This window comes from Leucopleurus acutus (genome assembly GCF_964270905.1).
Source record: "Leucopleurus acutus genome assembly, chromosome: 1".
Lineage (NCBI taxonomy): Eukaryota > Metazoa > Chordata > Mammalia > Artiodactyla > Delphinidae > Leucopleurus > Leucopleurus acutus.
The window spans coordinates 170708731-170735321 of NC_139142.1; the positions used below are offsets into that span (position 1 = coordinate 170708731).

Here is a 26591-nt window from a genome sequence, read left to right on the forward strand (position 1 = left end):
ACTTGCATAGCAGAACTGAACATCTCCCATCATAAACTGGAAAAAGGAACTTCAGAGTAGAAACTTAATATCTGTTTCCTAACAGTAAAGTAAGAATAAAACAAACATTTCTGTGTTTTCAGGCTTCTAAATGATGTGACTTCAAAGTTAAAAAGAAAAAAATACACTACAGTACAAATAGGTATCAGTACCACATCATGATATTAAACGAAGGGAACCTGTGACAAGACTGTACTTTTTAATACAAAGCACTAGTACTTGCATAATAAGCCTATGACTAGAAGAACTGAACATGCTTCAGAAGGACTTCAAGGGTTGGTCAGGATATATTATGAAGAGAAACAAAGAAAAACCTGTCTGAAAGGAAATCTGAGACTTAAAAAGACAACTCCCTACTCCCACCCCAATTTAAAACCAATAAAAAGATTTTTCTGACTAGTCACTAATAATAATAATTTTATGCCAGTTAATCCTAAGCTGACTACATAGTTTTCCTTCTTAACAGAACTGATCATATGGAATATATGCTTTACTTTTCAATAGCTTTCCAATCACACTTCAGAGGCTACATCTTACCTTGGCTGCATAGATGAAGATGTAGAGTCTAACGCCGACTGAGTTTCTGGGACACTGCCATCTGTGCACTGAACTGGTAAAGACTCAGACAGACTACTGACAGAAGGTGCTGTAACAGGACCACATCTCAGGTTAGTGACTCTGTACCCTGGGCAGGCCAACATCTCATCTACAAAAATCAAGATCAGTTTTCCACGAAATATAGTATATGGATTTTGTTTTACTATATAATAAGCCGGTTCATTACTTTAGTTAAAATTTTTTCAATAGTTTGCCTATGAAAAGAATGCTGATTTTAACCAAGGAAACCATATACAAAATGTATATATCCAAAATTAAACTATGATTTCTTAGGACTGATTATTACCCAAACCCTTTAATTCACAAATGTCTTCCAAGTACTAGTGCACAAATATTTCAAATAAAAAAGAATTTTGCAGTAAGGCAAACATAAGTTCAAAATTAAAATCTGTGCTCAGGTTATATTATTCTACCTGTTCTTTATAAGGCAGAAATGTAGATGATGACTTAAAAAACAATAATTTATATTCATTTGATCTTAGCCTTAAGTAAAGAAGTTTTGATTAAATGATTCTAGCTTCTGGCTTCAACACGAAGCAATGATGAGAAAGACTCTACACACAATTTTAAATGAACTAAGTAACAGCCTGCACTTTCATTCACCACGAAAACCTATACATTTAGGCATTAAGCTACATGAGAACTATCCTAGATGAGTACCATTAACACTTTACTTTTGCAAAGCTTATACTCAAAATCCTCATGATCCTTCTTACACAACTACTGAAACAAAAGCCACTTCATTTCCAGGAAAATCCTTTGACATAAAAATGCATAAAGAACTCAAATGAACTGGGGATGAACATCCCTTTCTCTGAGTCAAACTGTTACATCTCTCCTTCCTAATGGAGAAAGGCTTTTTCTACAGTCAGCTGTGGCTATATATAACTCACTCTTTCCTTCTACAACTGTCTTGGCTTCAAAAGTCATCCTAGATAAAAGAAGCAAGGTCCTCGTGCAGCCCTCACTCCCTTACACCTTATTTTCCAAGACAGCTATATATACTTGAATGAAGTGTGCCTCTATTTTAATAAGATAATAGAATTCTCTAACACAGCAAGTAAGAAGTAGTTCTTTTCAATGGGTAAAGATACTCCTATTCCTGTTTCCCTACCACTGATAATCACATTATGTAATGAGACATTTTCCTGATGTAAGTGTAGTAAAAGAAGTAAAATGTGAAAGTAGAAAAAGGTACTGGGTACCCTGTGCTATTCAGGTATATCTCAATTATGAATAGTGCTGTGTTTTACTTACCAGGTAAGAATTACTTACCAGGTGGGCTTATTCTACCATTACTACTATTCTGTCTTTGAAGATGTTCTTTATAACATACTGAACACATGCCATTTGTACGAGGGTTTCCATAAAATCCGCAGCCAGTGGAACAAAGCATAGGCACTTGGCTGTGATTAGTTTCTTGAGCCATGTTCCTCTGTTGCACACCTGAAATTTACACAGAATTAGCAAAGAACTCAGACACACACTACAATCATACATTATCCAAATTTGCTTTATATAATAAAGGAAAATGCACTTATACTCTGCCCTAAAGCACTCTGTGCAGCTGCCTCAACACATAGGCTGAGGTAGAGACAGAAAAAAATAAAGATCAAAAGGATACAAACTGAACTTTTATCTCCGACCCACTGTATACAAGTCGGTCTGTACTGGTTCAAAAAATGTTATGAACTAGAGAAGGGAATCTGTACTAAAGACTCCGCACCATCAGAATGTTAAGGAAAATCCTTTAAGTCTAGGTTCAGCTTGGACTCCTAGTAATGAGAAATACAGTTCGCTATGTGTTATATTATTAACTTTTAAGCATTTAAACTTTTGCTGAAAGTTCATGTTTTAACTTGCATAATGTTTTCTGTTTAAAAAGCATTGAACAGAATATCAATGCTGGTGAAGATGTGGAGAAATTGGCAGAACACTGGAAAAATGAGAAGTTGTGTCAATCTTTTTGGAAAGCTATGTGGCAACTCACCTTAAGAGCCTTGTAAAAAGATTGCCCTTTTGAACCAATTCTCGTTCAATAGAATAACTAGGGTATAATCAGTAGAAAATTATATATACATATGTATATATATATACATACACACACACACAAGGGATGTGTTTTACAGTATATTTATAATGCTGAGAAACTTAAAATAACTTAAATATCTAATATTAGGAGAATGGATTTTTTTCAAAAGTTAAGCAGTCATTAAAAATATTTTAGAATTCTTTTTGAAGGAGGAAATTGCTGATAATGAATGAAAAAGCACAATATGAAATGTATATACAATATGTTGCCAATTAGGACCAAAAAATGCATCTATTAACCATCAATAAGGATAAGAAAGAATATATCCAAGGATGGCAAAGCTAACTGTGATTTTTTTTTTTTTCTGATTTGTACCTTCTCTGTACTTTTAAAATCCTCTTAAATGAAGATACTACTTATGTAATTGGGAACAAAATATTTATTTTTAGAGTTATTTAAAATTTAAAAACTAACAGGCAGAGGAACTGTTTGGGAACCACCCAGGCAATAATCAATTACAGCAGATGGAAGAACCCCATGTGCCATTTCTCCCATACAGCAAGTGGTTCTTTGGCATAAATAACATGAGAAGGTAATAAGAGGTTCTATCTCACTTTATTAAAAAACAAAACAAAACAAAAGCCTCACAAATGAAATGAAGGTTCCTCCAAAATGCGCGTATGTGTATTTACAGATGAGTGTATGTTCAAAGATCATACAGGACAAGACTAAGCAAAGGACACTGTTCTGCCACTGAAGTTTCCCTGAATTGATAAAACATTCACTGTTTACCATTAACAGATTTTTTTTCTTCACCTAAATTATTTGAAAAGACAGTTGTAGAATGGGGGGAGGGTATTTAATGCAAATTTCAGAACCAAGAGCAATAATGCATTTGACTCTACAAAACAAAGCAGGTTTAGCATTTGCCTTTAAAAAGAAAAACCTAAAACTGTTTAGAATCTTTAGACCTTTAGGCCTAGGAATATAAATAAAAGATCTTTAGGCCTAGGAATGTAATTTGGGATTCTGACAAACATCTTTTTTACTTCATGATGGCAAGTCATTTCAGAATCTAATCTTGGCTGCTCTGCTTTATACATTATGCTACTTTTAAAAACCCTCCCTTTCCTGTAGTTCTGTAAATACATATACAGTGTATCAAACTAAAAAAATCCATTAACAATGTTAGGATAGAAAAGCAAATGTCAAACATTTTGTTGATTTTTGGGGCCTATATTCATGAGGAATAGCGTGGTTGTCTGGTTTGGAATCAGGGTAATTGCTCAAAGTCATGGATGTAGCTAATAAGTGATGGAGCTGAGATTCAGTAGAAGTCCAAGCTCTAAATCAGTGGTTCTCAATGTTTGCTCCTTGGACCCCCGGGGAGGTCAAAACTGTTTTCATACTAATGCTAACTAGTTTGCCTTTTCCACCATGTTGACATGTGCATTTGCGGTACAAAAGCAATGGTGGCTAAAAACCTGGAGCTTCATCAAGGAGCCAAACCTTAACAGTGGCAGTGAAGTATATACTACCTTCTATTCTTCATCACCACACTGTGACAATAAAATTATTAATTTTATTAAATCTTGAGCCTGAACACACGTCTTGCTAATATTTTTTGTGACAAACTGGGAAGTACACATAAAGCATTCCTGCTGCATATAGGAAGTATGATGACTGAAGAAAAAGCACTTGTGCAATTGTCTGAGTTACAACCTAACCGAGTCACCTTTTTCACAGAACAAGTTTTTTATTTCAAAGAACGAATGACAAACTCTGGTTATTCAGACTTGAGTATGTGGCAGATATTTTCTCAAAAATGAATGAAGTAATAAGCCTGTCACTTCAAGAAAAATAACTAATACTATTTATTGCCGAGGACAACATTCAAATGAAAAAAAGCTTGACAAGTTTCTCCAATTTTTAGAGAGTCTTTGATAAGGTCAGTGGTTATATTAATGACATGTGAGTAGTTGGTACTACTATTGACATTTGGAAGGTCTGCTTAAGTCAGTAAACCAATATTTCCTAAGTGACCAATGTATGACAGTACAAAATTATTCATGAACAAAAGATTTATTCAAAGTGAAAGAACACTGGATTTTAGAGTAACAGACAAAAGGTTTTTATATAGTATGAGATCCTACATTGCAACTATCCCTTTAAGAAACTACAAATTGTTACATTTTGGTGTAATATCGAAGAAGAGAAACCTCTATTATCTGAAAAGGTTATTAAAATACTCCTTCCTTTTCCAACTACATATCTGTAATGACACCAGCTTTTCTTTTTAACATTGTAACAGAATGAATGCAGAGGCAACTATGAGAATCCTGCTGTTTGCTATTAAGCCAGACCTTAAAGAGATTTGCAAAAATGTGGAACAATGCCACATTTCTCACCAAACCATTTGGGCAGGGGGGAGGGAGAAATGGTTATTTTTCATAAAATATTTTTTAATAAATTAATAAATATTTTGTGATTTTTCTCACTTTAATTTGTAGCATGATAAAATTTTCGCTAGATATGACAAACATAAACAAAAGCTCTTCAACGTGCTCAATAATTTTAGAGAATACAAAGGTTCTGAAACCAAAAATTTTGAGAATCCACTCTGTAAACCATCAATGCAGGCAGCATCACCTCAAGAAGGCAAGCACTGATTCTCTGGGGAATGGGAGTACAAAAAAAAAACACCCCTTACTATTTATGTATAAAACACAGCTATACATATAATACATAAATAGATAACTATTATATATATGTGGAATTAAAATTTTATGGAGGTAGGAAGCCAATTAGGAAAAAGCTGTTTTAAAAGGCTCCTGGGGATGGGGGGGGGCAATAAAGGACAAAAGATTGAGAAACACTTTTTTTTGGCTGCGCCGTGTAGCTTGTGGGATCTTGGTTCCCTTACCGGGGATGGAACCCGAGCAGTAAAAGCACCGAGTCCTAACCACTGGACTGCCAGGGAATTCTCGAGAAACACTGTTCCAAATCACCAACTATTCTATGCTACCTATTAATGACATTAAAATGATATGTTATAAGAATTAAAGAACCTTCCCCACCGGTACTGATAAATCTTTCAGTATATACTGGCAATGTACAAGCATCCGGAGAAGATAAATATCTTATTTCTATAAAAACTCAAGTAAATATTCACAGATTAAAAGTACAATATGACCACCAAGTTTTTTATATCACAATCCCTGCTTCTGAATAGTAAGACTAAAATTTAAAACATGTAACACTAGCAATTTCCCCAAGCCAAACTGCCCTGCACAGTTGCAAACTAGCAATTATTTTCGTAAGTCAAGAGCTTTCTTATAAAAAGCTATTATCCTGGCAGATAAAAAGCACAAAAGATTTCACAGCTTACTTAAAAAGAAAAGAAAAAAAGAGAGAGAAAGAGAAAAAGGAAAAGAATCAGTGTTAGTTATTCATTTTTAGGCCACAAAATGTACCTTTCCATGAAGATTCAGGAAAAGACCAAAAGCCATAAAAGGGTATCTTAGTTTATCTTTATGTGTAGTGGCAAAGATGAGGTAGCTATGGAGAAACTGGAAATCTCGCATCCCCTTGCTACTGTACCTTTCTGGTAGGTAAACAATTTGGAGGACCCATTAGCTTGGCATTCAGGAAAGAAAAAGAGGAAAGAGCATGAGAAGGCAGAACAATTCCTTAATTGCTCTATGTATTGTGGGATTAGAAAACCACAAATCCAAGGAGGTAAAGAATGAGATTACCAGACATACAGAGAAAAATGGATTAGCATGGTGTAATTAAAAAAAAAAATTTACAAATTAAAGAGAATTCAGAAAATGTGATTTCTGACTCTTAACATTCATAATTAAACCTACAACTGACTGTCCTCCCTACCCCACTCGGATAGTACTTAGTTATTCAGAGCTTACTATGGGCCAAAAACTGTCTTTATTGTTTTATTTATATTATCTCATTTAATTCTCTCCAGAACCCTATGATGTTGGTATTACTGATATCCCCATTCTTAAATGAGGAAACTGATATTCAAAGAGACTGAATAACTTGCCCAAGGTCACATATCTAGTAAGCAATTAGGTCAATGTCCTTTTTTTTTTTTTGGATCTAAAAAAACAAAGAGAATGACTTTCAAAGTCCATCCTGTCCCTGCCAAACATAAATTCATGAGCATTTATGAATTCTTATTCTTTTCATTTAAAGATAATTTAAACTTTCATTCATTTATTCAACCTTAAGATATTATGCAGCTTTAATTAGCTTAACCAAGTTCTTGAGAAAATTTGTTTTTCCTTTAAGTCTTTTAACCTAAAAATTCTCATTAGCATAAAAATTCAAGATCAAATATTAAGATTGCAAAGAAAATTCATTACCAATTATTCAAATTCTGACAAAAGGACAGCAATGAATGAATGCAACACAGACTCAATTATAACTGCAAATACATGTCAATTAAACTTATTTCCCTCTGCTTCATCCCATAGAATTTTAAGTCACCAAGTTCCAATAATTTTCATTCTGAAATATCTCATGCTCTTTTCTTCTTTGCATCCCAATTCTGACTTTATCACTTCACATCTGGGTTATTTTAACAGTTTTTTTCTTCTGTTTTACTGCCTCTCCTCACAATCCACTTATTTAAATTCTCCTAAAACACTCAGTTCTCATCATATTACTTCTGTTCTAGTTACTAAATAATTTCCCCAGAAAGGAGTACTAGACCTGGCATTCATGCTCTACATAATTTACCTTAACCAGCCCAATCTCCCTGGAAAGTAAGCTGAGTGAAAAGTGAATAGGCTTGGGGGTCAGATCCCAGTTTTGCCGTTTTAATTACCTATAAGAGCTTGGACGTGTTACTAAACTTCCTTAAGTTCAACTCCTTAAAAGTGTGCTCAGGTGCTTGCTTCAGCAGCACATATACTAAAATTGGAACGATACAGAGAAGATTAGCATGGCCCCTACACAAGGATGATACACAAATTCGTGAAGCGTTCCATGTTTTTTCAGCCATAAAAAGAAACGAAATTGAGTTATTTGTAGTGACGTGGATGGACCTAGAGACTGTCATACAGAGTGAAGTCAGAAAGAGAAAAACAAATACCATACGCTAACACATATGTATGGAATCCAAAAAAGAAAAAAAAAAGGTTCTGAAGAACCCAGGGGCAGGACAGGAATAAAGATGCAGACGTAGAAAATGGACTTGAGCACACGGGGAGGGGGAAGGGTAAGCTGGGATGAAGTGAGAGAGTGGCATTGACATATATACACTACCAATTGTAAAACAGATAGCTAGTGGGAAGCAACAGCATAGCAGAGGGAGGGAAACCAGCTCGGTGCTTTGTGACCACCTAGAGGGATGGGATAGGGAGGGTGGGAGGGAGATGCAAGAGGGAGAGGATATGGGGATATATGTATACGTATAGTTAATTCACTTTGTTATACAGCAGAAACTAACACACCATTGTAAAGCAATTATACTCCAATAAAGATGTAAAAAAAAAAAAAAGGTGTGCTCAGAACTTCCCTGGTGGCACAGTGGTTAAGAATCCGCCTGCCAGTGCACGGGACACGGGTTCGAACCCTGGTCCTGGAGGATCCCACATGCCCTGGAGCAACTAAACACATGTGCCACAACTACTGAGCCTGTGCTCTACAGCCCACGAGCCACAACTACTGAAGCCTGGGCGCCTAGAGCCCGTGCTCTGCAACAAGAGAAGCCACTGCAATGAGAAGCCGGTGCACCACAACGAAGAGTAGCCCCCACTAGCTGCAACTAGAGAAAGCTGTACACAGCAACAAAGGCCCAATACAGCCAAAACTAAATGAATTAATTATTTTTAAAAGTGTGCTCATATTTATTTAAGACAGTGTATATAGAAAGCTTCCATATAGTGCCTGGCACCTAGCAGAAACTCAGTAACTGCTCTAACTCTGCTCTGCCTAAAAGCAGAGGGTCCTTTTGCGCCTATCTGTTTGAAACAAATCATCCTCGTTGCTGGAAACAAGCTTCCAGCTCATACTGCTCTTTCCTTCGTAAATGTTGTCCGCTTCTTCACTCTGCCTATAACAATCTTATTAAGGAATCAGCTTAAATTCTACTTCTTCTGGGTTCATTTCTGTCCACCTCGATCCTCCTCTGCTCTGTATTCCTACAGAAGCTGTCTGTACACCACCCTTTTGGGGCACTTAAGCTTACCATTACTCAAGTGCTTTACAGGTATACAAATCATTTCCCAGTTAAACAGTTTCTTCTTCAAATCCCCTTTATGCCTAATATGAATATTACAAAATATTTTGTTGAATAAACACATTTCATTATTGTTAGAAGTATTCACATCAGGCGAAAAATGGTCATTTTCCATTGAAAAGGGGAGACAACAGATTGATGAAAAATGTTTCAATCACAGTACTCATAATTTATATACTGAAACAGTCATTCAGCAAGAATGATCAGTAACCCAAGCCAGTTACAAAAGGCATATATAATTTTTCATTTCATTGTTCTTCTCCCTGCTCCTGAAATAAATAGGGAGGATATATAATTTATAATGATGACTTAAATACAGAAGTTGTTAACTGGCAAACAAGTTAAATCTGACCCACAGGCATGTCTGGTAAGCCAGCACATATTAACTTTTAAAAATTATTGTTAGCATTCAGAAATTGGGGAATGTCAAATAAAAATCCCAGGTTTCCAGCTTCTCTTGAAAAACAGCAAGACCTGACAACAGTGGACTGATGTTCCCAAAATTAAAACCAATCAGCTAGGACCCTTAGATAGAGCTCTTAGATAGAGCTTATACTCTCCAATTCAAGGCTACCTTCACTTTCAGTTACCTAATCTTAACCTATGATGATACCTATCATATGGGCAACATACATATGTTCTGGAGGTCAAGAACCTTTGCAGAGATTACAAAATATCTAGGAAAGTTCATAAAGCAAATAGATCAGAAAGTATGACTCAATATAGAACAGTTGAGACGAATGCTACTCACTCTGATAAAAGTATAGGGACTTTGGATTAGGGTTCCTACTGCACTGAGGATGCTTTGTAGTTCTCTCTCTGTATAGCAGTCCCCAGTTCCCTATGTCAGGTTGTCTTTCCTGCTGTTTCTTGGGCTGAAAGACAAAAAGGCATGAGTCCAGCTAACATGAGAATAACATCTTTGAGGATACTATATATTCCTTCCCAGCAAATAATTCATCAATTTCAACATACTAGGTTATGTAAGGATAAGAGACTCCAAAGCTAATTCTAATATATACAAACCGCCCAGTTATTGATATAAGGAAAGTTTTCATTGACTGGCACGATAAATCTCACAAAAAGAAGCCACTGTAAGTGTCTCCAGTTGAAGAAGACAGGTTTCAGAAAAACTCTGATTGGCATTCCCATCATCTGACTCTAATTTGTCACATTCTGCCCAAAAATGTGTATATCAGTTGTTGGCAAACCTTTTGGTAAATGACCAGACAGTAAATATTTTAGGCTTCAGGACCATACAGTCTCTGTTACAACTACTCAATTCGGCTGTTGTCGTGTAAAAGCAGCCACTGACAATATGTAAACAAATGAGCTATACTTATGGCCACCAAAATTTGAATTTCACAGAATTTTCACATCATAAAATGTCCCTCTTTTGATTTTTCCTCCCACCACTTAAAAATGCAAAAACCATTCTTGGCTCATGTGCTGAACAAAAACAGGTGATGAACCAAAAATCCGCCAACCTCTGGATTAAATAAGCAAATGACTTTAATGAGGTCATCACTGAAGATGATGTGGGGAGGCTAGGTAGACATGGGACTCAAGCACAGGTAATATTATTAACTGTGGGAGTCTCTAATCCAAGTAATGTAAATTTAAAGTATTATTTGCTCTTGCTAAGCCTCATCTCTTATTTAAGTATATATTCATCACCCAATAAGGGGAAAGAACTATGAAAGGCAATATTTCATCCAAATCTGTATCACCAGGTATAGTTTATACAGAAAGCTGTAGCTATGATGTGAAAAATGACAGTAATGTAATTGGTACAAACTGTCCTCTATTTTAGCACACAGTTTTCTATTCACCAAGGCTAAATAAAATCCGTGGTATCTTAATAATTATAAAATCATTCAATAACTGGACTGGGAAGACATCCATATTCCTGAAACTGATAGTTTCTGTCTGCCTGGTATGTTTCCTTCCTCTTTCAGATTAACAGAACCTCTTGTTCCTGTGGGAAGACCATTTCATTTGCTTTGGGTAGGCTTAAGCCCTCCTCCTCAGGGCCAGACCTGTCTCAGTGATGGGCACGTGATCCAAGCCTGGGCATTATGACTCAATCTGAGCCAATCATTCATTCCTCCTGGATTTTACTGGTGCTACTGGGAAAGAGGCAGACTTTGCTCTGAGATTACATTGAAGACAATACAATGTAAACCTGGTGCTGCTGGTGGCCGTCTCTGCCACAATGGAGAAAGAGGCCGCATAATTAATTAAAATAAGGTAAGCAAAGCCAAAATGGGTAGGAAGGAGACAGCCAAGACAAAGGCTTACTGAGGACAGCTCCACCCCTCAGACTTCCCAATTATGTGAACAAATTCTCATTTTGCTTTAGTTTGCTTTGGGCTTCTGTCACTTGCAATTCAAAGTCCTTACAAATGTTATAATCAAGTTGCTCTACTAAAACTTTCAAACAGAACAGAATAATCAATGCATATCAAAATGAAAGATACTCCACTAGTTCAACTGAGATGTCCTATAGTAAAGAAACCTACAAAAGTAACCAACAACTTCCATTCTTTTTTTCTTTAAACATATACAAGTCCCAAGTGTAAAGCTTAAATTTTCACAAATTGAACACAACTGGGTAACTAAGCACCCCAATCAAGAAACAGATTATCGGGCTTCCCTGGTGGCACAGTGGTTGAGAGTCCGCCTGCCGATGCAGGCGACACGGGTTCGTGCCCCAGGTCTGGGAAGATCCCACATGCTGCGGAGCAGCTAGGCCCGTGAGCCATGGCCGCTGAGCCTGCGCGTCCGGAGCCTGTGCTCCGCAACGGGAGAGGCCACAACAGTGAGAGGCCCGCGTACCGCAATTAAAAAAAAAAAAAAAAAGAAAAAGAAACAGATTATCATCAGTACCCCTCAAAAGCTTCCTCATGCTCTTTTCCAAATATTATCCTTTCCCCAAGGATAACCATTATGCTGACTTCTAATACTCTAGATTAGCTTTTCCTATTCTTCAACTTTTAATAAATGGAATTATACAGTGTACACACATTGTGTCTGGCTTCTCTCAAATTGTTTTTGAGATTCAACCACGCTAATGTGTCCAACCACAGTCCATTCCTTCTCTTTGCTATCTAGTATATTACACTGTATGAATAAACCACTATCTATTCTAGCGATGACAGGGATTTGGGAACTTTCCAGCTTATGACTATGACAAATATTGCTGTTATGAACATTATTTTATGTGTTTTTTGACTAACATACATATACACATTTCTGCTCAGTATATACCTAGGAGGGGACACGTTGGGTCATAGGGTATATGTATGTTCACCTTTAAGCAGATACTACCAGTTCCCAAAGCGGGTTATACAAATTTACACACTCCTGGCAACGTTAGAGCCCCTGGCAAAGTATGAGCATTCCGGTTACTCCATACCTCACCAATACTTAGTACTGCCTGCTATACTGGGCAAAACGGTAGCCCCAAAGACATGTCTATGTGCTAATCTCTGCAACCTCTGAATACTATCTTATATGGCAAAAGATGATTAAGTTAAGGATCTTAAGAAGAGGAGCTAGTCTGGATTGTTCGGTTGGGCTTAAGATGCAATCACATGTATACTTATAAGAGAAAGGCAGAGAGAGTTTTGAGAGACACAGAGGAGAAGGTGATGTGAAGACAAAGGCAGAGACTGGAGTGATGTGGCCACAAGCCAAAGAATGCATGCAGCCACTAGAATCTGGCAGCAAGAAATGTATTCTCTCCTAGAGCTTGTACAGAGCATGGCACTGCCAACCCCTTGATTTTGAACTTCTGGCCTCCAGAACTGTGAGAGAATAAATTTTTGTTGTTTTTAAGCTCCCTAGTTTGTATTAATTTGTAATTGCAGCCCTAAGAAATTAATACATCTGCCTTTCTATTTTAAATATTCTTAAAATCCTCTTTTGTTAAGTGTCTAAGTTTTCTGTGCACTTTTTTCTGTTGGATTGCCTTTTGCTTACTTTACCTTCCACGATGGTTTGTCCTTCCATTTTTAATGGTGTCTTGAAACCAAAATTCACCTTAATATGATTTTGTTAACAATTATCTTTTATAGTTAGCTATTTTAAAAATCTTTGCCTACTCCAAGGTCACGAAGATGCTCTCTATTTTCCTATTAATTTTATTATTTTACCTTTCACATTTAGATCTGTAATCCATCTGGAGTTGATTTTTTGTATGGAATAAGGTAGGGATTAAGATTCATGTTTTTCTCCATATGGTTATCTAATTAACCCAAATCCATTTATTGAAAAGACTGTCCTCTCCCTACTGCACTGCAGTCTCACTCTTGTCCATACATGGGTTATCATACATGTAATGCGGGTCTTTTCCTAGACTCTCAATTCTATCCCACTGGTCTACTTTGTCTATCCTGTTTCAAGTTATTATAGATTTTGGATAGCTGGTATCAGTTTTATTCTTCCTCAAGACTGTGTTGCTTATTCTTGGCAGTTTCCATTTCCATACAAATTTTAGATTCAGTTTGTCAATTTCTAGGGGAGGGGGACCTGTTAGCGTTGTGCTGAATCTACAGATGTACAAACACAGCAGACTCTTAAATTTAGGTCTTCTTTAAGTTCCCTGTAATGTTTTGACAGTGTTCATGCAGGTCTTGCATATTTCTTGTAGATATTCCTAGGTATTTGTTAAAAGGCAATACATGGTATCTTTTTAAAATTTCATTTTCTATTTGTTGCCAGCCTCCAAGGTGGCCCCCAATGATCCCCATGCCTCCTGATATTCTGGCCCTTTGTAGTCCCCTCCCACATTTTATCAGTGTTGGTCTGGATAACCAACAGAATACTGTGGAAGTGTTGGTTTGTCATTTCTGAGTCTAGTCATAAAAGACACTGTACATTATGGCTACTGCCTTGCTCTCTCTCTCTCTTGTAGATCACTCACTCCAGGGAAGGCGGCTACCACTGTCATAAGGACAGCCCCACTTGCTGAGAACTGAGGTCTCTGGCCAAAAGGTGCATGAGTGAACTTGGAAGCAAATCCTTCAGCCCTGGTTAAGTGTTTGGATGACTGCAACCTTGGCTAATCTCTGAGCTGCAACCTCATGAGAGACTCTGAGCCAAAATTATACAGCTAAGCTACGTCTATATTCCTGACAGAAACTGTGTGAGACAATAAGTGTTTGTTGTTTTAAACCATGAAGTTTTTGGAATAATTTGCTATATAGCAATTGATAACTAATATAGTTACTGGTATATAGGTCTCCTTGCTTCTGTTCTTATCTTCCTATGGTGTATTTTCAATACAGCAGCCAGTGATTATGTTAAAATCTAAAGCAGATCACAATGCCTGCTTACTCAAAATCCTTCAATTCACCAAGTAAAAGCCAAACTCCTTACCATGACTTAAAGGCTCTTTTATAATCTGTTCCCCCATTACCTGACCTCCTCTCCCACTCCTCCCCGATCATATACAGATATGCCAGCTATGCTCCTGTCATAAGGCCTTTGTAACTGCTGTAACTTCTACCCTCCAGAAGTCACTACAACTAGGTCCCCTCATCTCCTTCAGGACCTTTGCTCAAATGTCATCTTCTGAGAGAGGGCTTCCTTTACCCCATTTAAAATTGCAACCAGCATCCTTTATTACCCTTTCCAGTTTTATTTTTCTTCAATGCCTTTGATCTTAATTTACTATTAAATTACACTTATCTCTCGTCCCTTTACTAAAATGTCACCTCTGTAACAGCAGATTCTGTCCATTTTATTCACTGATGCTTAAAATAATGCCTGGCACATAGTAGACATTCAATATTTGTTGAATGCATGAATGAAACTGTGCTGGCAAGGTAGCGCAGCCTTGTACTACAACCTGTGGTAACCAAGTATTTACCACAAGGCAAACAGGCTGCAATAGGCTCTTTTTAAAGAAACTGAATTTGCTGTTTGAGAAAAGATCTAGATTTGCCAGCAGGGCCCAATACATATGTTATACAGTTTGTACACTGAACAAAGATGCTTAGCCTCACACTCTAAGTTTTGGGGTATCTTTTCTAATTCATTTCACTCAGAGAGAGGTTCATTTAGCAATTTGCTTAAGTTGGCATACCAAACCTAGTAGTTTTATAATTAAAGTTGCAGTCAATTTTATGTTCTCAAACCGACCTAGGTTCCATATTGCATATCTTAAAGAATTAGTTACTATCTGCACAAGGCAACCCAATACCTTTTTTTGCAAAATGGGGAACCCACTCAAATTTTCCCATTGGTTTCCACATTCATGGGCTTTCATTCACTTTTATTCTCCAAAAGACTAACAAAATAAGCTCTATGTATGCAAGATCCACTTGTATGAACCTTCTTTTTATTTCTTCTTCTCTGACCTTAAACCTCATAACTCAACACGCATGACTTTGTGCTTCACCTCTCTGTCCCCAGCCCCTTTAAGAAATCTCTTCTCCTAAGGCAAATCTCCAACGTAGTTTCCAATACTTGTAAATGAATGTTTCTCCCTGATTTCTTCCATTGTATGGTCAATCTCTGAATTTAAATCTCTCCTGTTCTTCTGAAACTTTGTATAACACTTTTTATACAAATAACCGGATTTACCATTTGGTTTTATTTAATAATATTTATATAGTGCTTTATGTGCCAAGCACTGTTCTAAGCACGTTTATAAACCTCAACTCCTTTATCCTCATAACAAACCTAGGCAATAGGTATTATCACCATATCACAGACAAGCATGGGGAGGTTAAAGTAAATTGCTTAAGTCATACAGCTAGTAGTAAGTGATGGAACTAATAGTCAACCTTAGCAGTCAGGCTAGAGTCCATGCCCTAGGTCAGTAATTCTCAAAGCTTATCTGTGGACCCCCTGGGGATCCGATCCCTGAGATTCTCTCAGAGGCCCAGGGGGTCAAAACTATTTTCATAAAAATAAGAACTTGTTATTTGCCTTTTCCCTGTGTCGACTGGCAACGTAAAAGCAAGGGAAGGTAAAACAAGCTGGAGCCTTGGCTTCATGCACCAAACTGTACTAGCAGTCAGCAGCCACTGTATTCTTCATCACCATACTCTTACCTTCTTCCCCCCAAAAAAGTACCACTTATGAATATTCTTGATTAAACAATAAAAGTACTAATTTTATTAAATCTTGAAACTAATTATACTTCATTGTATTCTTCCTCTTTGACCTATTCTGGGATACTGGTACTGCACAGCAAAGTCTTCCCTCATTCTAGTTTCCTACCCACATACCCCAAATTGAAGTCTACCCTTGGACAGAATCTGGGCATACGGCTCTTAGTTTCTCGTTTCAGGGAAAGGCCTACTAAGGACACATACCCCACAAATTCAGAGTTATGAGAGCTATTTATAGTAACCAACATCGAATTTCAATATGAATTGAAATATGAACGATGAACAAATAATATAGTCTATAAAGACTAATACAAAAAGAGAAAAACCAAATAAAATACACAAAATGATTATTTAGTTTTTTCAGGGTTGTATCCCCAACACTGTATATTACGAGTTGGTAAACTTTTCCTCTAAAGGGCCTGATAAGTAAATAATTTAGGCTTTGTGTGCCATATAGTCTGTGGTAACTACTCAACTCCACTTTAGTTGTGAGAAAGAAGCCACAAATATTGTGTTAGCCAAAAAGTTCGTTCGGGTTTTTCCATAACATCTTACAGTCATAAATCCAAGACTCCTTCTTTACCCACAGCTCACAAAGGGCAGGTACATAAAAGGTGTCCTTTGTCTCACAGACAGTGATCGCCTGTTAGGAGATCTCTTAATCTTACTTCCTACCGAGCTGATTTCTTGATTACAAGTGTGAGGGAAAGGTTTCTAACATCCTCCTACCAAAGTTTATAAAAGGATACATTGATTAGTAAGTGCTTATACCTACTACTTATACTTATGGGGCAGGATAAAGTAAGTACGGTATCTTATCAGGGGAGAGAATCCTGTGTGTCTGGAATACAGGATGGACTAATCCTAGAAACAGTAAGGCCATATAGTGAAGGCTTTGTATCCACGCTAAGGTGTCTGAATTTAAACCTATAAGCATCACCCTATAATGGGACGGAGGGTTTAACAAGTGCTGTTCACTAAACGTATCACTATGATTTTTTATATACTTCATGGTGTGTTGAAAAGGATTTAAGGTGACTTTTAAAATGCATGCTATATGACATTAGACAGAAGCAAAAATGGTCAATCCAAGACAAAGTGGTAGAAAAAATGAGGGGTCAGGTATATTGTCAAAACAAAACGCATGCCCATAGGGTTTTTTTACTAATTAGAAGCCATTCAGCTGACTCTACTCTTCCTAACAGCCAATGCAAAGGATATGACTAGTTAAGAGGTACAATATTCAAAAGAAAAATGAAATCAATCACTCAGAAATACAATTAACCTTGACTCAGATAACATAAGAGTGAGTATTTCACATATAGTTTATAAGGAGAACACAATGTGATATGTGGTATGGTCAACAATATCTGTAAAGTAAAATACAAGTTTCTGGGGTTGTTTATTAGTACCACCTTTCAAGATAAACCAGTATCATGGTCAACTTCAGTTAACAGCCAGTCTACAAGCAGCCAGAGTCAAAAATAAAATCTTAAAACATCTAAGGGTGTGTATGGGATTATGCATGCTTATCCATTCAGGCAATCATTCACTAAATTAATTTCTCATAAGTGTGCTTTTACTTCTTATAACTATGCATTCTATCAATGATTGCCAAGGCAGAGGGCACAGGTGAGGAGAAAACTGAGATGGTAGATTGGGTTGAACATTTCTGCTTCAAGAACAGTTCCTTTTTACTATTTTTAAATACCAGGTTTCTGTAAAAGACTTCATTTGAACAAAGGGTTCAAATGGCTAAAACAAATACGGAAAAACCATTCTAAGCTCCTGATTAAAAACATACAATGCTCAACAGTAAGCCAATCTAAGGTTAATAGAATATCATGAACAGTTTAGGGCATAACTACCAGCCCAGTCAGAAAGCCACTCCACCTCTGAATTAAATGCTCTGAGTGAGGTATCCATAGGTCATCATTTAATCTTAAGTTCTCCAAACCTTCTCCCTAAATTAAAAAATCAGATTAGAAAAGTATATACTTCGATATGCATTAGTAAGTACTCACTGAAAACATTAGCTGTTATGTACCAGACCCTGTGCTAAGCACTTTAGATGAACTGTCTCATTTAGTTTCACCATATCTATATGAGGAAGGTAATATTATCAGCCCCCTCCCTGCTTCCTAATCAGTTAAAGAAATTGCAGTTAGACTTGCCAACTATTGACTCCTTGTTAACATTCCCTTTTAATACAACCTGTACTACCTACAGGTCTTAACTCTTGTTGCTCCATTGGTACCATGGGATAATATCTCCAGAAAAGTTATGTAGACACGGGTGAAAAACTGACCCAATGAACCAATCTGAAAAGGTTGGGGTGGAGAAGAGGAAGAACACCAAACACATAGAAAGGTACCAAAGCTGTAAACTTCTTGCCAATTCCACAAGATTTTCACATATCTTTTAAAATAATCTCCCCCTTTCCCATTTTCAGTTAGAATGGGTATCTGTTCAGATGTGTTCAGGCCCCTGATTAGAGTCCAGTAAACAGCAAGTTCTTACAGAACATACAGCTGTGTTTCTACTTCTTGCTACAACCTCCCCCCACAACACCCACCATGTTTCTAAACACACAGTGAGAGTGATGGTCAGTGCTGAAACCCAGACTACTTTTAGGCTTTAGTAGGATCATCCCGAACACAGGAGATTCTCTTACAATAAAACCACTGACACCTAACCCTTCCTGAAAGACTTAATGCACCATCCATAACACTACCAGTGCTTCTAGATTAGAAAGCACTCTACCAGCATCTAAATGTAAAAAAATGGCTCACTTTAATCCAAGAAGCAGTCACTACTGACAGAACTCAAAACCTGCAACACCACTTAATTCACCCATCCATGCCTTTATTTTAAAATAACATTACAATGACTTTGCTGAATTTGCTAAAAATCACTTTACCTAAAACCCAAAGAAAATATACCTAACTTTCACCAACATTCTTTAAGACATATTTTTGCTTCCTTTCCTCCTCTTTTGTGGAGTTACATCTGATGCAAGACCAATCTTTCATGTTCCAGACAAATACAGCTGTGTGTCATCAAGAAATGTCATGTTTAGGGACTTCGCTGGTGGCGCAGCAGTTAGAATCCGCCTGCCAATGCAGGGGACACTGGTTCGATCCCTGGTCCGGGAAGATCCCACATGCCGTGGAGCAACTAAGTCTGTGCACCACAACTACTGAGCCCGCATGCCACCACTACTGAGCCTGTGTGCCTACAGTCCGTGCTCCACAACAAGAGAAGCCACTGCGGTGAGAAGCCCGTGAACTACAACAAAGACCCAACACAGCCAAATAAATAAATTTAAAAAAATTATTAATTATAATTTAAGTTATTTAATTATTTCCAAGAGCAATTTTCTATATTAATATCTAACATCATATTCCCAAAATACATTTTCATGACTGTTTGGTTAAAGTATTAATTTTAAAAGGCTGAAATCAACTGCAAAATAAAGGGATCTAAAGATTTATATTCTTTTGCTTCACAGGAATGGAATAATGATGAAAAAAGATGCATGGTTATTAAGTGATATTCTCAAAAATATTTTATAAATAAAAATCTACCACCCACTCTACCCTCAACATCGCACCCACCAGAAAAAAAATAGACCCTAAAAAAATCTCATCACACTGATGTGTTATCTTTAAGCACTTTAGATTTAAAAAATTTTAAATTATTATGCCTAATTACATAGGGTTACAGGCTTAAGTCTACTCACACAGTTGAGGTTGATGAGCAAACAGCTGTCCTGTATCTTGAGACAGACATTAGCTTCCTGCCTTCCCTACCCTCATAAGCAGCTAAACTTTGAGTTTTATGCAAGAAAACATTTTAAAGCCTTCAGTGTTTTACTGCAGCAGACTTCAGATTCATTCTTGTAACACATTTAACATGAAACAGAGTTGAGACAGTTCAAACTGACTATGTACATTTTAATTGTCTAAACTTTTAAGGAGTGCTTTCACTATTATAGCTATATAAAAAGGCCTGCTATGTAAAATTAAGAAAAACATTTCATTTGCTATCTGACACCAATGTATAATTTGACAATATGTAACTTTAACATATAGATTTTTCTTCACCTGGCCACAGGCTAGGTAAGGAAGAATTACTTTTTATAATCATTTGTACCCAAAGTAAGCAAAACTAGGTATTTTTCTTTTTTTCTAAAGTTTAGCTAATTTCTTTAGCATAAAGAGCCACCAATTAAAGAACAACTTTTACAAGGAGATAGCGGGGTGCCCTCCGTGTCCCAAGAATATCCTTTGGGACCCTCCTGACTGGGGAGAAAGAGACTCTTGGTCCCGTTGTGACAGAAAGAGGAGCCATATTTCTAACATTTACAATGAAGGGTTACACCACATTTCCCCACAGATTAAAATTTCTATAGTATAATTATTGCGACAGGTGACTCAAGTGTTATAGAAAGGTTGTCTGGAAAATAAAACTGTGTTCAATCAATATGTCCTAAAATAGCTAGATAACTATTTTTCCCCCATAAAGGTATATTATTAACCCCAATTTCTATAGTAAATTTTAGGAAAAGTTTTAGGATTTTACAGAGTAAATTTACTATTTATATTAACAACATGGCTTTAAAACATCATAAGAAATAGACAGAATCCAAACACTCAAAATTCACTGGCTAATTTTTAAAGTTTTACTTAATGCTGAAAATTGACTGTGTATTTGCTATGCCATAAAAGATGGATAAAGGTTTTAGGATTCATTCAAAATAACTCAAATGTTTCTTTATAGGGCTTCCCTGGTGGCGCAGTGGTTGAGAGCCCGCCTGCCGATGCAGGGGACACGGGTTCGTGCCCCGGTCCAGGAAGATCCCACATGCCGCAGAGCGGCTGGGCCCGTGAGCTGTGGCCACTGAGCCTGCGCGTCAGGAGCCTGTGCTCCGCAACAGGAGAGGCCACAACAGTGAGAGGCCCGCGTACCGCAAAAAAAAAAAAAAAAAAGTTTCTTTATAATCTACTTATACTGTACATATAAATAATTTAAAAAATAACTCAAAGCTTTATAAAAGTTGTAACTGATAGAATAATTTTCACTTGTTAAAATCTTTGTTCAACAGTCTAACTGTGCTTCAGTATAACTTATTAAAACTTTCTGGGCTTCCCTGGTGGCGCAGTGGTTGAGAGTCCGCCTGCCGATGCAGGGGACACGGGTTCGTGCCCCGGTCCGGGAAGATCCCACATGCCACGGAGCGGCTGGGCCCGTGAGCCATGGCCGCTGAGCCTGCGCGTCCGGAGCCTGTGCTCCACAACGGGAGAGGCCACAACAGTGAGAGGCCCGCGTACCACAAAAAAAACAACAAAAAAACCCCAAAAAACCCCCCCAAAAGATCGAAGTTGGTATCACTGAAAACAGGACAAATGGACATATGCCTCCTGATGTGATGCCCTGAGAAGCACATAGCAGTAATGTAGCATTCCTGCCCAAACTACTATATTTCCTAAATTTCATCACAAGGACACATGAGAGAAACCCAGATTGAGGGATATTCTATAAATAAATGGTCTGTCACTCTTCAAAAGTGTCAGTGTCATAAAAGACAAAGAAAGGTTAAGGAAATGGTTCTGATTAAAGGAAAATAGAGACATGACAACTAAACACAATGAATACTGTGGGTTGGATCCTAGACTGGAAAAAAAATTATTAAAGAACATTATTGAGGAAACTAGAGAAATCTGAATGTGGCTGTATATTAGAGAATTGTATTATATCAGTGTTAAATTTCCTTGATATGATAACTGGAATGTCCTTGAAAATATAAGAATGCTGTTTTTAGAAAGTATATGTCTAAGTACTATATGGTAAAGGGACAAGATGCATGCAACTTATTCTCAGTTAGGAAAAAAAATAATATAACAGAATGATAGCACAAATGTAGCAAAATGTTAACAATGAGTGAATCTTGCCGGGGGTATATGGGAATTATTTGTATTATTAATGCAACTTCCTATAAATTTGAGATTATTTCAAAATAAGACCTAAGAAAAATAAATATTTGGACCTGATGTTCTAAGGATTTCAACCAAATACCTAACAATAACAAGTGAACTATTATTTCCTATCTCATCTCCATACACTCAAACTCTAATTCAATGGCAATCTAAACTGATTTGTGATTATCCATTTTAATCAACTGTAAGAAATAGTGCTCTCACTGAAAACATCAGATGTGAATGCTTATGAGTCAAGTGAATGCCTCCTCTCAACCTTCTTATTCTATTGCAGTTAAAGAGACAAACTTCTCCAATAAAGCAGGGCTATTCCTCAGTTGGATATGCAGTAGCAGGTGTGTCCTTGTTAAAAACTCCAAATTAAGTTAATTTCTAGTTATGCCAGGTAGCAAAGCAATACCAAAGCAAGAGTTGAGTGATCAATAATATACAAGGGAAATACTAAAACAAACGTCCCACCCAAACTCTGTAATGCCAATAAGAAGCCAGCAAAGCACACACTGACCTACAGAGCACCTGGAAAAGACAAGATAACAAAATGTTTATCACTGAGAGGCCAAAACACAAATGGATAAAACACAAACATTTCAGTGGCATAAAACCACAAAATAAATTAAAGGAGAGGGAGGAAAGAGGTGGAAAAAAAAGAGAGAAAATGAATAAAATAAAATGTGCATAAAGGAGAAAATCCTCACTATCACCTCACTAATTTCATGTTCTCCTTCCTCTCCAATGGCTTAACCTATTTTCCCTCATTTTAACTTATTTTGGATTGTCTTTTACCTACTATAAGAGTCAGTCTTTGTAAGACTGCAACAGTTGAACAAGAGCACCGCTTTGACTATACTGTAATTATTTGCAGCCTATGCCCGTACTCCATTTTTGTTTTACTTGTCAGGACGCTCAGAACAGCAGTCTCTCTAGTAGGAAATCTCACAAACAATCCACCTTGTAAAGGAGCAGAATAGAACAACACGTCACTTAGCTCACAGTCTAACAGAGACAGAGGCAGGAATTGGAGGGGTAGATAGCCAGCAAAACTGAAGGGTCAGGACAAAGCTGACCTGGGACAAAGGGCTGAATTTTAGTCTCCTATACTAATCTGGATATAACCTCTTATCAGGTATGAGCAACGTTAACTGGTACAATATTTACTGGTACTTTAGTTAATTCCAGGTCTGGAACAGTGTTACTGAGCCGTGTGGCCTTCTTTCAGGCAGGCTCTATATCAGATTAATCTTTGTAACTCAACAGCACCAAACATTACCTTGTTAAAAAAAAAAGGCATTTTAATTTTAATAAGTACTTGTAGAATGCCCAACTGCAAAACAGGCAAAATTATTTTATTCCACTCCCTGCCTTCTCTCCCTTTTTCTCAGGTAGCATGTGTCAAATACTCTACCCTACCCAATCTACCTGCTAACTCTCCAAGTTTTTCCTCTGACCTCAATTCAAACTCCATTTCCCTAAATGCTGCAGTAAATGCTGTTATAATAAAAGGATTAGAATAACCCACACCGTGAGTGAAATCTGACCAACTCAAAATAACTTAAGAAATATGGGATGTGTATATGGGCATTTGTATGTATACATATGAATATATTTGGGAGGGCAGGGAGCAAGTTTTCAGGTATCACCTGCTTCTAAATCAATTCTTAACTACACTGCAGAAGAGATTATAACATATATAGATGAGTCAGCAAATACAGCTTACTTCACAGGTTTCATTAAGTCAGATCAACATGGTCTGCATCTCAATCTCCAGTAAACCCCTAATATATGACATGACAAATCATGAACCTTTATCTGTAGCTTCTTCTGTATTTCCCTTAAACCATGTGTACTATACAGGTCCCTATTCTGAAGAGAAAGGGGGTGCTATAGAAAGAAATGAAAAAAGGCTCCAAAACAATAAAGTTTAGTAGGAGGTGGAAATACTAGGGGGTAGGGGACAGGAAGTGTATAAAATAGCCATGGTTCAACTAGCCCATTCAAAATTTAGCATATTCTTGACACAACATTGTAAATCAACTATACTTAAAAAAAAAAAAAAAGCCCTTTGAGAACAACTGTGCTGAAAAGAAATTAGCATATTCTTATAAATTTGAGTTTTAAATAAGGAATGCCATTTTATAAGACGTTTTAGTTAAGGGAAAAGGTAATAAGCCTTTTTTGGGGGGAAGGAAGATAAAGAATAAAACAGAAGTATAAGAATAGGAGTAATAGCTGGCAATTTGACTCTTTCCCTGAGATAAATTTTGACCTTCTGGTTTAACATAAATTTTTCTATCTCCCCCATCAAAACTAAGAAACAAGGCCTTACATTTAAACTACAGCAGAGCTCCCATTTACAGGTATTTACACACATGTCCCTGAAAAGACGTGTACTCAATTGTTCATAGTGGCCTTATTTATAGTAGCCAAGAACTGGAAACAATCCAAATATCCTTCAAATGTGAATGGATAAACAAATTGCAGTATATCCACACAATGGAATACTATTCAGTAATAACAAGAAATGAACTACTTATGAACATAACAACATGGGTGAATCTCCAAATTATTATGCTAAGTGAAAAAAGACAGATACGACTATATAATGTATGAGTCAATTTATATGAATTGCTACAAAAAGCAACTATGACAGAAAGCAGATCCAGGGACCAGGGGTAGGAGACAAGATTAACTCCAAAGTGTGACAGAAATGCTCCACATCATGATCAAAGTGATGGTTACACAACTATTTTCAACTCTCGTAACTAAAACTGCACATTTTAAATGAGTAAATTTTATTGTATGCAGATTTATCTCAATAAAATTGCTTTTTAAAAATAATAAGAGGGCTTCCCTGCTGGTGCAGTGGTTGAGAGTCTGCCTGCCGATACAGGGGACACGGGTTCGTGCCCCGGTCCGGGAAGATCCCACATGCCGCAGCGCGGCTGGGACCGTGAGCCATGGCCGCTGAGCCTGCGAGTCTGGAGCCTGTGCTCCGCAACGGGAGAGGCCACAACAGTGAGAGGCCCGCGTACCGCAAAAAAAAAAAAAAAAAAGAAGAAGAAGAAGAAGAAAGGACAATGGAGTAGAGAAAGTCATTTTGGTTCAAAATATTACTCAGATTTATACCTATGCTAGGCAAAGGATAAATATTACAAGTATGAGTTACACCAAGATGAGCCACATAACTAATGAGTTCAAGTTTCTGCAAGTATCAGTTTTCCACTAAGTAATTATTTCATTTTTTACATTTTAAAATAATTTTCTAAAAAATTATCCTCATTTAGACATAAGCAGAAAAACAAACTTTTCCCTTTCTTACCTTCTCTCCATATCAACTTCTTATATAATTTCCAAAACCTGAAAATGATTTGGTACCTTAAACAAGATCAACTTGGACTGCTTTTTAAAATAACATGTTACTGGGGCTTCCCTGGTGGCGCAGTGGTTAAAAATCTGCCTGCCAGTGCAGGGGACCAGGGTTCGAGCCCTGGTCCAGGAAGATCACACATGCCCCAGAGCAACCAAGCCCATGCGCCACAGCTACTAAGCCTTCGCTCTAGGCCCAGCGAGCTACAACTACTGAAGCCCGCGCGCCTAGAGCCCGTGCTCCGCAACAAGAGAAGCCACCGCAATGAGAAGCACACGCACCGCAATGAAGAGCAGCCCCGGCTCGCCGCAACTAGAGAAAGTCTGCACACAGCAACAAAGATCCAATGCAGCCAAAAATAAACAAAGAAACAAATAAATTTATTTAAAAAAATAAAAGGCAGCATAGCTTATTCCTTTCATCAAGAATCACCTCTGAATGTTTCCTAATTCTTCATAAAATAACAGAAAAAGCAATTTCCCCACACTTCTTTGTCCAATTACTAGTTATGCTACAAACTAATTTGTGTTCCTGAAGAGTTTATCAGATAAGAACTTTCATTAAAAACAAAAGTCCTTCTCCTGAAGAGTTTAGTAACCAGTAATCAAATATAAAACCTAAAGATTACCTTATAATAAGCTGGGTAATTTGAGGCCAAGAGATTTCTTCAGAGAACTTAAAAGAATCTTAAAGTATTAAAAAAAACCCCTGTAATTTGAAACATTTTTACTCATTTACTACAAAGTTGAAATGCTCAAAACAACAGCTATTTTTTTAAACAAAGAGTAGCCTTTTATTTAAACAATTTTTCTCAATTCTATTAGTATAATGGTTATATCAAAATTGCCAAGATAAAACACTCCCGGGTAAACACCTTCAATGAACCCATTCACTCATCACTGACTATATGCAGAGTTGTGAGGGATACAAAAAAAATAAGACACAAATCCAGCCTCAATGAGTTAGGTGTGGTCCTTTGTTCTCATAACTCTTACCATTTAAAAGTTTGAATAAATTAAACTGCTACTACCCATCTAATAAAAATGTTAATTTGAATAATTGGTGTTTTAAATACCATGTTCTGTTCACTGAGAATATATAGTTGATTTTTTAAGTTTCCAATAAACGTCAAACCATTTTTTGTCTATAAATC

At 37.0% G+C, this 26591-nt stretch overlaps 1 protein-coding gene across 2 annotated transcripts in view; it reads right to left on the reverse strand.

Annotated features, from left to right (window-relative positions):
• The window catches only part of ZFAND6 (zinc finger AN1-type containing 6), a 75901-nt gene that overhangs the window by 14926 nt on the left and 34384 nt on the right, over positions 1–26591 (reverse strand). The window contains exons 2-4 of one of the 2 annotated variants that reach the window (XM_082851896.1): positions 9703–9826; positions 1933–2103; positions 577–685 (exon numbers count right to left, since the gene is read on the reverse strand). In XM_082851896.1, coding sequence (XP_082708022.1) covers positions 577–685; positions 1933–2086 — 263 coding nt within the window. In that variant the 5' untranslated portion in view covers positions 2087–2103; positions 9703–9826. The remainder of the gene's footprint in view (positions 1–576; positions 686–1932; positions 2104–9702; positions 9827–26591) is intronic. The other variant, XM_082851895.1, reaches the window with a different exon arrangement.